The following is a 13,549-nucleotide window of genomic DNA, read 5'->3' as shown; positions in this document are numbered from 1 at the left end:
TGTCTCTAGAAGAGGAAGGGGAAATAGTTTGAATACAGTCTCTGAATTTCTTGATTGCTGTGAGAATGATTCTTTGCACCAATTCTACGTCAGTTTAAAAAAAAGGGAATTAGCAAAACCGTCAGATTCTTGGCATCCACCATGATGTGGAAAAGTCCGTAGCCAAGATCAGCCCACCATCCTGCCAAAAGGTGGAAGTGTAGAGCAAGGGAGAGAGAGAATGAAGTGGGGCCCAACAAGGGGAATAAAGAGGGAAAGCAGATTGTAAAAATTAATCAAGTTATTTAACCTCTCAAATATTTAACACCCTCATTTAAGATGGTTCTTTTTATCTCAATTTCAAATGGACCAAATTAGAAAACAGTTAACAGGTTAAAATTTATGTTTAAATTTGTATTTAAATTCTTGCAATAAAGACCCCCGTGCTCAAAATATTAAATGTGAAAGATTCAGGCCTGTTTTGGAACGATTTGTGCTGTTATTTTCTGAGGCAGATGTCATGCTTTTGCACTATTCTTGTATTAAACACAGATTCTGTATTGATTGAAGAAGGATGCGGTCTGCTGGGAGAGCGCAATTGTAATTAAAATGTTTTGTTTAGAAAACGGAGACAAACAGAATACTGTGGGGCAGCCGACTTTAATTCTGTCCATATGTAGCAATACCCACATAACTCAGTCTACCATTTGCTAATACGCTGATGCACAAGCTTGGTGGTTCAACTACATGTAGTCTTTATTCTTCAAATAAAAGGTTTACCCAATGTTTTTCTCTTTTCGTTTAAAGTTTTGATCTTTATAAACTGTATTTGGCATGCCGAGATTTGAAATATGCAACATATAGTGGGACAGTAAAGAACTGAACAAATCAAGACATCAGTGGGTCGGTTCTGCTGTACAGTTTGTGCATCTTCACTTTCACCATCAATGGAAACTGTGCAGTTTTAATTTGGAGTCATTGAACTGCCTGTGAACTTTTACATCTACGTTTTTAATCTTTCAAGTGTCAGCAGAGAGCCACATGTCTCTCTTAGTTACGTTAAAGCTTAACTGTCCAGTGAGCAGAGCTACAAGGCACATGTGTGCAGAATTGTGTTTCTCTTGCCAAAGGAGTAATGTGGAATGGATGGTTTAATTTGGGTTTGTGAGCCTCTAAACAGAAACTGGTCTCACACTTGTGCAATATTGGCCCAGACCTTCTGGTCTCCAGATCATTGAAGGTACCCCCCAAGTTGTGCTTCGGGGCACCTCGGAAGTGCTGACACACTGACTTCATGTGAATTGCCCAGAAAGTTTGAACTTCTGACGGGCAGTGCCCCTGCACCCCGGGACCCTCCAAAAAAGTCTCCGACTCTGATTTACGAGCCAGAGACTTCAGACACTTCCAATTTACTTAACCTGAAGTTACCCAGGAAATGTTGGACAGAAAATTCCTTGTATAGTTCCTGGGTAAGTACAACTGACCTCCCTTGACTCTATTCCCCCACAACCCGACCTGACCAGCGCACCCCAGCACCCCCCAACTCTGACCTGACCTGACCTGACTACCTTCCACCACCCAACTCCCCCTGACCAGACCTCGCCATGCTACACAGCTGCCACCCTACCCCCTTACCCACTTGCCTCGCCTATCCTATTCCCTTCCACACTTACACACTCACCCACTCACTCACCCATCCACTCACACACTCATTCACTAACTCTAACTTTCTAATTAATTGACAACTTACGAGCAAAATTACATTCTCTGAAATCATACTTTTTGAAGCTACATTTTTCAGTGATGTCAATTGTAGGTTGATGATTCTGGAGGTAAATAACATTTTCTTGCATTTAATTAAAAGATTAAATTCACACCCCTAAAATCACCTGCAGATAGCTCCCCCAGTGGCACAGTTAATAAATGTCATACTGGGTTTGGTACAAAATATATTCTCGTAGACCCCAGATAGTGATTGTGCAGTCAGTAGTTAAAAATTGATCTATGCTGAGAAATTTGAGAATATGTTTTCTTTTGTCTTTCATAAAGTGAATGAGACTTGGTGCATTGTTTTAATTTGTACCGAACAAAATAGTAATTTTTAAATGAGAGGCAAAGTGCTAATGCGTGTTGCAAAGATGAACGTATCAGCGTTCTCTTCATAGCATTTCAAAGAGCCTTTGGGACATTTAAACTCTGACTTAAACAGAATAAGGCCCCTAATGCTGTAAAAAGGGAGCGCGGCTTCTGTGCGGATTCCCTTTGCTGTTGACTCTGAGGTGTCCAGGGCTGAGGGAATTTTTCAGGACCTTCCATTGGATGTTTGACCAGAAAATTAGGAGGAAGGTAAGTGGGTAGTTTTTTTTTGTTTGATCAGGGCTGGAAACAAGGGATTCTGACCCTGGTTGGAAGATTTGGGCCAGTGGTAGTTCTGGAAATCTACATTGGTTTATAGATTTTGGCCTTACCACTCCCTAACTCTGTAATCTCCTCCAGCCGCATAACCCTCCGGGATAGCTACGCTTGTCCAATTCTGGCTTCCTGTGCATTCCTGATTTTAGTCACTGCACCATTGATGGCCGTGCCTTCAGTTGCCTAGGCGCAAAACTCTACAATTCCCTCCCCACGCCCCTCTGCCTCTCTACCTTGCTTTCCTCCTTTAAACACTCCTTAAAAACTACCTCTTTGACCAAGCTTTTGGTCATCTGACCTAATATCTCCCTTAGTGGCTCGGAGGCATACTTTGTTTTTAATGCTCCTCTGAAGTGCCTTGGGATGTTTCATTACGTTAAAGGCGCTATACGAATACCAGTTGTTATTTGTAGCTTCCATTCCTACCATTTGCAAGGTACCTGATTCTGTGTTGATTAAGTGGGCAATGGGAGGTTAGGAGAAAAATTTCCAAGGCTCAGACTTTTGCAAATGCGTTTATCAATGGCTGAATACAATAAATATACACTATAGCGCAGAACCTTCCATTTTTACCTATATTCGGAATTCATGGTTTGCTTCGTTGTTTTCTGCAGGAACCTGGTGGCTGACTGGAAAATCCCATACGGCCTCTGACAATAGGCTTTGTGGCCATTAGCTATCTCGACTGGTGGCCCGCCACTTGCGGGCAGGTAACCCTGCTGCACCCCCATTCCTGCTTCAGGAAAATGACCTAGGGTGGGATGGAGCCCAGCAACTGGCACACTGACCGGCAGTGTGAAATCCCGTGCCTGCTGACCTTCATGCTCACCCCATTAGGGCTTAGAGATTCAGCCTCAAAAGCCCTTATTGTAATTCAAAAATTTGGTAACATGAGTTTGATATGCCCCAGTCTGCTGCGAAGGATTGGTAACAGTACGCTGATTAAAATTAAGATTGATCCTGACTTTTTTCATGGTCCCAAGTTCTCTGTTGTCCCTGCCATCGCTAAGACTGCCTACTTCCACTACATCACTGGCCTCCGCCCTGCCTCACCTCATTTGCTGCTGAAACCCTCATCCATGCCTTTGCTGTCTTTAAACTCGACTATTCCAATGCCCTGCTGGCCAGGCTTCCCACCTTTTGCACCCTCTGTAAAATCGAACGCATCCAAATCTTTGCTGCCCATATCTTAAATTGCATCGTTCCCCATTTTATTGGCCTACAATGATGCCTTGTTGTGCCATGCGCCAATTTTTAAAACCTCATCACTGTTTTCAAACTCCCCCATGGCCTTGCCTGTCCCTTTCTCTGCCATCTCCTCCAACTTTCTGGGATCTCTGCACTTGTCCAATTCCAGCCTCTTCCAGATCATCCCCAATATCTTTGCATCTTTTAAAAACACATCGTTATGACATTTCTTAAAAGCAGTCTAAATTTGTGGGCTGAAGAACTTTGATTTAACCATATTTCTCCTGTTCCTTGACACACAATTAATCTGATTTTCCAAGAATATCAGAATAAAACACATCTAAACATTTGTGCCTGTTCCTCTATCACACTGTGGGGCTAATAATGCAGTGTATTTTTTTCATCTATTTGTTCTTGGGTCGTGGGCATCGCTGGTAAGGCCCTAGTTGCCCTTGAGGAGGTGGTGGTGAGCTGCCTTCTTGAACCGCTGCAGTCCCTGTGGTGTATGCACACCCACAGTGCCGTTAGGAAGGGAGTTCCAGGATTTTGACCTAGCGACAGTGAAGGAAAGGTGATATATTTCCAAGTCAGGATGGTGAGTGACTTGGAGGAGAACTTGCAGGTTGTGGTGTTTCCATGCATCTGCTATCCTTGTCCTTCTGGATGGTAGAGGTTGCGGGTTTGGAGAGTGATGTTGAAGGAGTCTTGATGACTGCTATCGTGCACTTTGTAGATGGCACACACTTCTTCATGCACAAAGTAGAAATTGTGGAAAACATTCAGTAAGAGTCAAATGGTGTTCCTGAGTTTATGTAAGGATGCTGAATACATAAGCAAATTGATGATGTTGAATCCGCAGTTGACATTGATTAGGTCACAATTGGAGGGCAGTGTGCACTTCTCACATTTTGTCATAGAAAAGATGTTGGAGCCACAGGAAAGAAGCAGGGTGACGTCAAGGATGATCGGGTGAGGTTACGATTGGGTTTGTGTCTCCATATTTAAAGAAGAATGTTCTTGCATTGGAGGTAGTGTGGAAAAGGTTCTCTAGATTGGTCCCAGGGATGGGAGAGTTGTCTCATGCTGAAAAGCTGAGTAAATTGGGTCTATATTCTCTTTTAGAGGAATGAGAGGTGACCTCATTGAAACATTCAAGATTAAGTAAGGGCTAGGCAATGTAGATCCTGAGATGTTGTTTCCCCTGGCTGGGGAATTCAGAACAAGAGGACATAGTTTAGGATAAGGGCTGATTATTTAGGACTGAAAGGAGTAATTTCTTCACTCAAAGGATTGTGAATCTTTTCTCTGCTCCAGAAAGTTGTGGGTGTGCCATCATTTAATATACTTAAGACTGAGATAGTAAGATTTTTGGTCTCTCAGGGAATCAAGGGTTAGGGGGAGTGAGCAGGAATGTGGAGCTGAAGCCCAAGATCAGTCATAATTGTATTAATTAGCAGAGCAGGCTCGATGGGCCATGTGGTCTACTCCTGCTCCTGGCTGTTATGTTCTTATGATAAAACTTGAAAATGAACGGACAGCTGAGAAGATCAAGGGGAAATTTTATTTGAAGTATTGCAAGTTATGACTAGGTTTAAGACTAAAGAGTTAAAAATTATTTCTACTACTCCTTGAATCAGGGGGCTTGAATTTAGGATTAGCACTAGAAGCTTAATGGGGAGATTAGAAGAAATTTTTCACATAAAATACCACAAGTGGCTGTTGAAACTGAGTGAATCACGCATTCAAGACAGAATTAAATACTTGATGAAAACATTAAGGGGCACCAGGCAAGGATGAAAACAATATCAAAGGAGATAGTTCCACATGGGAACTAACACTGGTATTGGTTTGGTGAGCCAAGTGACTTCCTGGGCTGAAATTTATATGATGCACAACGTGCTGACATGCTGATTCAGTTTAAGAGTTGAGTTTAAGAGTTTATTTTATGGAAGCGTTCAGCTCCATTACACTGAAACCCGGTGCTGTAATCAGCATACAAAAATATTAATGATGAATTTGTTGAATTGATGTAAATCAGTGCCAGAGGAAAATCATGGTTTAACCAAGCATTGATTCAGCACCTAAGATTCTGGTGGGGTTTTTGATGCGCGTTGGAGTGCATTGGATTAAAGCCAGTTTGGAATGGATTCAATGCTTAATGTGCAGTACAACCAGGGTTTTATTTTCCTCCAGCAGCTCATTCTTTTGGCTCCATTACACCATTTACCTCGAAAAATGGTCAGCTTCCAGTCGTGTTTCAAACTAATGGCGCTGCGCTAAATCAGCTGTTTTTAATGCTCCAACACACAAACACAGAAAATTTTCTCTCTTTCTTGAATCTTTTTTAAAACCAAGATTTCTCCAGTTCGTCCTGAACCATGGCCAAGGTAAATAGGAAAAAATAAATAGGAGGAGAGATTTGATTTAAAAAAAAGAACAGTACCAATGAAGATATAGCTTTCCTCCGATTTAAGAGACCTTGTGGCACCATCAGTTGTCTGAACTAAAAAAAAATATACTTAATGTAATGGGAACTCACTTTAGCTTCTTCAGGTATTTAGTTAAGAGATCTACAAAAAGTGTTAGAAGCACAAGATTAAGGGTAAGAGATTTCCAAGATTAAGCAGAAGAAACTTCTTCTTACAATGAGTTCTGAGGCTGTGGTGTTCACTTCCAGGGTTAGTTTTGAGACAGGAACCATCAACCTTCAAGATTAGACTCAAGACCCATGAAGTACAAGAAAAAAGAAGCAAGACTTGCATTTATCATGACTGCCGGACGCCTGAAAAGCAAATTTCGGCGCTGAACAGTTTAACCAAAACGAGTGAGCAGTATTACTTGGGGAAATTGTTATTTAAGCCAATTTGTATTGTAAGCTATTATTGGCACTGAATTGCTTCTGATGCTTGTGATAGAAATATTCTGGCTACTTTGCAAACTGTACAGTCTGATAAAATTAGCAAAAGAATTGCCAGTGAGAGAGTTGATCTACAGAAAAACATGACCTCATCTGGGCTTAACCAGTCTGCAGAATAATGACCCTTAGAATTGAAATGTTCCCAGAAAGGAATTGAACAAATAAAAAAAGATGGGTGAAAATATCTCATCTGCATAGATTTAATGCTTAAATTGACTTCTTTCTTCATTTTGTCTTTCAGATGTGGACATTCTCCAAAGGCTGGGCCTTATTGGGAAAAAAGCACAAACACTGTCATCGCCATCTTCCACGCCGTCCCACACCGTTCCTCAGGGGGTCATTCCTTTTAAGTCGGGCGTTATTCTCACACAGAGAGCTCGCATCAAGACACCCGTAGCAGCCCTCATTCCTGCCTCGTATGGCACTAACCTCGCCATTGTTTTGAGCCTGTGCTCACATCGCATCAACAATGCTTTTTTATTCACTGTTAGAAATAAGAAGAAAAAACTGCAGCTTGGTGTGCAGTTTATACCAGGCAAAATCATTGTGTACTTAGGACACAAACAGTCTGTATATTTTGATTACAATGTCCACGATGGCCAATGGCACCACATGGCCATCAACATCAGAAGCCGAAAGGTTACTCTATATACTTCTTGTGGGAAGAACCGCACTAATGCAAATTTGCATTTCAAGAAAGAAGATTCTTTAGACCCAGAAGGGTCCTTCCTCTTGGGAAAATTGGACCAACACTCAGTACAATTTGAAGGAGCCATCTGTCAATTTGATATTTATCCCTCTGCAAAGGCAGCTCATAATTATTGCAAATACATAAAAAAACAGTGTCGGCAGGCAGACATCTACCGGCCGAATCTTCTTCCGCTACTTCCTCTTTTGCTACGCTTTCCCAATTCCTCTACCATCTCTCCTTCCCCATTTATTCTGCATAAGAAGACTGGACAGGATGACAACTATAAAGAGAGTGCAACTTTGATGGGCTTGGCTCAAACAATGCCAAACCTCAACACCCAAACCAATAAATGGTCAACTTTTGGTACCTCAACCCTGCCCACCACGCTGCCAACACAACACCAGAGCACTGCCACTTCCCACCTGAAGCTGACGACTTCAACACTATTCCCAAGCACTGAGTTCCTCCAGCTCCCTCCGCATGTCAAGCTTCCAACCGCAACCCCTCCTACGATGCTATCTCATGCAGCTCCAGACAAGTCCGTGGAAAAGAATGACGCAACATTAGCGAAACAGCAAGGACAGATTAGCCAAGGTCCTTCAGGCAACACAACATGGCAAGACACCAAGAAGAAAGCTAAACCAACTGGAAACGTGACAGCAAGCCCAACATCAACCACACCAGTGAAAAAGAAACCCGAACACCAGTCCGCCAAGAATCATCTTGTGACCCAGAAAGCAACCTCAGCAGAATTTGTGGAAAAACTGCCACAAGGACAGACCAAACAGCCACCAGCAAAGAAAACTGAGCCAAACCCAACAACAACTCCCTCGTACTCCAGAGATACCTACACTGTTATGTCTGTAACACCTGCCGCCACGGATGGATACCAGACCTTTGGGATGGAAAGTTTTACCATTGATCCAATGCTTCAAGGATATCTAAGCATAAAAGGGGACCCGGGACCAATGGTAAGACTCTTTTATCTGCATTATATTTATGGAGCGTAAGTCTAGTGGGTGTTTTTGTCTTCCGAACAACCTGTATCACTCCTCAGCTCTCACAATTGATACATAAAACATCTGTCACACTTTGTTTAAATCATGAAACATAACAAATTACAGCCAAGCATGTAGGCAATATACCAGTCAGCAAGCAGCAAGCTGGAATGAAAATGATGAACTGTAAAATCAAAATAGGCAACCAATAGGTAATAAATAAGAAGAAAATTAAGCCAAAACCAATCAAATTAGTTAAAATATTTTTTGAGGCTCTTTACCTCTTTCCTCCAGTAAGCTGAACACATACGAGTGAAGATTGTTAATAAGATCCAAGCCGGTTAATGAAGCTGAAACCAAGACACAGAGCTTTTCTTCACTGAGGGAGTTTATTGACTTGTTCCATCTCACAGCTCTCCCACTCAACCCAATGTCCCATCAATCTCCTAATTATATGTGCTCAAAGGCAATTAATACTCACCACTTGTTTCTCTTAACCTTAACGTAATTGACATGACATTAACAAATCTTAACAATGCAATTGACAAAACATTAACAAAGATAGGCTTTGTAATACCACAAGGATGTTAAAAAAACTCAAATTTTACAAGAAAGTAATTAGACTTGTCGGTAAAGCAGCATTTTATATGCTTAGAATATGTCGAACATATTTTACCTTCCTTTTGCTGAAGCCTAGGATTTGAATTTATTAGATTTCCAGAGGTACCACCCTGTCAGCTGAAAAAAACATTCTCGGGTAAATTTTTCTCTGATGATACTTGGGCAGAGCCTCTAGCATTTCAGCCATTAACCCCAATGTGCACTTTTTAGTTCTCCAAGGTCAAAAAAATCAAGCAATGTGCATGTAACCTTTTTCAACTGCTTCCATCTTTCCTAGATCTAGCTTAAAATTGTAACATGAGTTTAAGTAGCAAAAGTACGCAGCATTGTTTGATCTTCTCTGTGTAGTCCCATGTTACTTAAATTGCCGAATCGCACTCAGTTGTAAACCACACTGCCATATAAATTTAATCAGTTGTTTTGGAGCACAGAATATGGGAGGAAAGAACAAGCGAGAGACTCTCGTAATTGTATTTATTTTTCTGTGGCAAGTCAGTGCCAATTTTTTTCTTTATTCTTTTTGTGGGATGTGGGCACCATTGCAATGCCAGTATTTGTTTGCTATCCCTAATTGCCCTTGAACTGAGTGGCTTAGCCAGGCCATTTCAGAGGGCAGTTAAGAGTCAACCACGTCACTGTGGGTCTGGAGTCACATGTAGGCCAGATTTCTTTATCTAGTGAACTAGATGGGTTTTTAACAATAATTGATTATAGTTGGTATGGTCACCAGTACTGAGACCAGCTTTCAATTCCAGACTTATTAATTGAATTTAAATTCCACCAGCTGCCATGTTAGGATATGAATCCATGTCCCCAGAGCATTAGCCTGGGCCCCTCGATACTAGTCCAGTGACATGACTATCACACCACCATCTCCCCAGAATTGAACTTACAAGCACTTTTTTTTTCCAAATTGGACTTTCCATCAATAAGAAACAGTGTATGGAAAAGTGAAATACATTTAAGCAACACAATTCAAATAAGTCCTAACCCAACAAAGTATAAACTAATTCTTGTTTATTTGTATAAAACGCTTAGGCCATTTGCTCTTATAACTCAGTTGGAAGCATTCTTGCCTCTGAGTCAAAAAATGTATGTTCAAGTCCCACTCCAGGACTTGGAGCACAAAAATCTACGCTGACGCTGCATTTCAGTACTGAGGGAGTGCTGAACTGTTGGAGGTGCCACCTTTTATATAAGACGTTAAACCCTCTCTACCCTGCCAGGTGTACATAAAAGATTCCATGCGCTATTTTGAAGGGAAGCAGGGGTGTTATCACTGATGTCCTGGCCAATATTTACCCCTCAATCACATCACAAAAATGGATTATCTGGTCACTATTACATTGTTGTTTATGGGAGCTTGCTGTGCACAGATTAACTGCCCAATTATCTACATTACAACAGTGACAACACTTCAAAAGTACTTCATTGGCAGAAAAGAACTTTTGAGACGCCCAGTGGGTCATGAAAGATGCTATATAAATGCAAGTCTTTCTTTCTTAGCTTATGCTTCAGCAGGCTTGTTGCCAATAGCTTTTCGTGTTGAAGCTTTTACCCATCCAGTCGATGCTAACGTGAAATGTAGGGTACTGGATGCATTTCTAATTCATTTTCTTACAAGCAGAATTGTAGAATCTGTGGCAGTTACAACATCGTTTAAGGAAAAACAAGAAAATGCTCTAGCCATGTTTATATTAAAGCAGCACTTCATAAACTATGTTCCTATATGACCTCATTTTAACACTTGAAAATTAATGTGACCCCAGATGCTAGCAAAAACATGACAGGAACAAAGCAGCACAGTAACATTCAGTATATAATTATTAACATTTGCGTATTATAGGCCAACATAAAATACCTCATATAAATTTAAAATCTGTTTTTAAAATGCTTTGTAAAAACTATTTTATGTACAATGAAGTTTTCAGCCAAACAGTTCATATTCCTCAGTGACAGAAGACTCATTGATGGACACACACACATTCACTCACTCACTCATTCACTCTCACTCACTCTCTATTCATCTCCTTTTCCCCTTCCCTCATTTGCCCCTCTTTTGGTCCAGCCCCCAGTGCCTGTGAAGCAGGGGAGGTGATGGTGTAGTGGTATTGTCGCTGGACTAGTAATCCAGAGACTTAGGGTAATGCTCCAGGGATCTGTGTTTGAATCCCATTACAGCAGATGGTGGAATTTGAATTCAATAAAAATCTGGAATTAAAAGTCTAATGATGACCATGAAACCATTGTTGATTGTTGTAAAAATCCATCTGGTCCACAGCCCTCCAGGACAAATGGAGCATGAATGCTGTGTAAACAAGATGTGTTGATTGGAAACTCAAGAGATCAAGCTCTTGAAGACATTCTAGTGTCTAGTGTCTGGATACTCGAGTGTCTTTGACATTGCACTCATTCCCCAGTAGATCAGAAACAATGATTTTTGGCATCCCTGCCCCCACTTCAGACAACAAGGCATAAGTTTGAGAAGATATAATGATGGGAAGAGGCCATGTAGCCCCTCGAGCCCTGTTCCGCTTTTTGCATTGCCCTACAGTGAGATCATGGCTGATCACTAGGTGATCACTAAGAGGAAGTAGCACAGTGGTATTGTCACTGAACTCATGCTCCAGAGTCCCAGGGTAATGCTCTGGGGATGAGGGAGATGGTGGAAATTGAATTCAATAGAAGTCTGATGATGATCATGAAACCATTGCTGATTGTTGTAAAAACTCATCTGGTTCACTAATACCCTTTAGGGAAGGAAATCTGCTGCCCTTACCTGGTCTGGCCTACATGTGACTCTAGACCTACAGCAAAGTGGTTGACTCGTAAATGCCCTCTGAACTAGGACAACTAGGGATGGGTAATAAATGCTGGCCTGGCCAGTGATGCCCACATCCCATGAGCGAATAATATAAAAGAGTCGCTGGCCCAATGTAAGGAAGCTGCAGAGCAGGCAGAAATAAGCCAAAAACACAGCAAAGTTTGAAGCTGGTACTCACTTTCCTGGCTCAGCCTCGAGACCTCCTGTTTTTATTTGCCACTCTCCCGACATGGCAGTCAGTCACTGCATTAGAGCTGCCGGCCTCTGCACATGCGCAGACATTCCAAGCCTGGGTGTTTCCTGAGCACTTTGGGCTCACTGCCCCTTGCATTTTAGCCGTATTGACCCAGCGGATCCAGGGCTGTCTCACCAGAGCCTCTGGACTACTTAGCCTCCTCTCCACAGTCACCATTGCTGCATGGAGGAGGAGCAGCTTGCAACCCAAAAGCTATCTCTGCAACACCACCAGGGGCACAACTGACAATCAGGGAACTGCTGCATTTGAACTAAAGTTATTGAAAAGTTGACCTTTATTGAGCAACATAATTCATGATCATGATGTAGAATAATAATGAGTGGCCTGCCTGAGATAGCTATCATTCTCACATATTATTGAATAATTTTAAGGGTAAGCCATAGGTTGACTCATCACAGGACTTCACACTTGCACAAAAACTACTGTTCCCCCTTTGCAAGACGTGACGTGAGTTGGCTACATCCATCATGACAAAGATTGCACTATATCCAACAATGTGAATTGCACAAACTCAGGCCATTGAATTCAGAACCTTGAGCTGAAACGTAGTGCAGCTTTAGCTAAAAAAATTCGGTTTATATGATCATATAAGATGGAAGCTGAGAAAGGTTGCCTCATGATCCATCTCGGCCTCCTCCGGAGATCCCCAGCATCAGGTGCCAGTCTTCAGCCAATTCGATTATTCATTCATGGATCTGGGTGTCACTGGCTAGTCCAGTATTTATCGCCCATCCCTAATTGCCCATCCCTTATTGCGGTGAGCTGCCTTCTTGAACCGCAGTCCATGTGGTGTAGGTACACCCACAGAGCTGTTATGGAGTTCCAGGATTTTGACCCAGCGACAGTGAAGGAACTGCGATATTTCCAAGTCAGGAGGTTAAGCGACTTGAAGGGGACCTTCCAGGTACTGGTGTTCCCATGTGTTTGCTGCCCTTGTTCTTCTAGGTAGTAGTGGTCGTGGGTTTGGAAGGTGTTGTCTGAGGAGGCTTGGTGAGTTCCGGCAATAGTACTGAAGACTTGTGCTCCAGAACTTGCTGCATCCCTAGTCAACTGACCCAGTACAGCTCCGACACTGGCATCTACCCGGCTATGTGGAAAATTTCCCAGGTATGTCCTGCACACGAAAAGCAAGGCAAATCCAACCTGGCCAATTACCGCCCCATTAGTCTACTCTCGATCATCAGTAAAGTAATGGAAGGAGTCATCAACAGCACTATCAAGCAGCTCTTGCTTAGCAATAACCTACTCACTGATGCTCAGTTTAAGTTCTGCCAGGGTTACCTCATTACAACTTGGTACAAACATGGACAAAAGAGCTGAACTTCCAAGGTGAGGTGAGAGTGACTGCACTTGACATCAAGGCAGCATTTGACCGAGTGTGGCATCAAAGTGCCTTAGCAAAGCTGGCATTAATGGGATTCAGGGGGAAAAATCTCCGCTGGTTGCAGTCATACCTAGCTCAAAGGAAGATGGCTGTGGTTGTTGGTGCTCAATCATCTCAGTCCCAGGACATCACTGCAGGAGTTCCTCAGGGTAGAGCCCTAGGCCCAACCATCTCCAGCTACTTCATCAATGATCTTCCTTCCATCATAAGGTCAGAAGTGGGGATGTTCGCTGATGATTGCACAATGTTCAGCACCATTCACGACTCCTCAGGTACTGA

At 42.3% G+C, this 13,549-nt stretch overlaps 1 protein-coding gene across 2 annotated transcripts in view; it reads left to right on the top strand.

Moving 5' to 3' along the window:
- Window positions 1-13,549, top strand: part of col27a1b (collagen, type XXVII, alpha 1b) — a 598,999-nt gene that overhangs the window by 49,186 nt on the left and 536,264 nt on the right. For both annotated transcript variants that reach the window (XM_041193458.1, XM_041193459.1), the window contains exon 3: window positions 6,738-8,158. In XM_041193458.1, coding sequence (XP_041049392.1) covers window positions 6,738-8,158 — 1,421 coding nt within the window. The remainder of the gene's footprint in view (window positions 1-6,737; window positions 8,159-13,549) is intronic.

Source organism: Carcharodon carcharias, chromosome 8, assembly GCF_017639515.1.
Source record: "Carcharodon carcharias isolate sCarCar2 chromosome 8, sCarCar2.pri, whole genome shotgun sequence".
In the NCBI taxonomy this organism is placed as follows: domain Eukaryota; kingdom Metazoa; phylum Chordata; class Chondrichthyes; order Lamniformes; family Lamnidae; genus Carcharodon; species Carcharodon carcharias.
The sequence above is the reverse complement of the archived record's forward strand: the minus strand, read 5'-3'. Positions and strand labels throughout refer to the sequence as shown.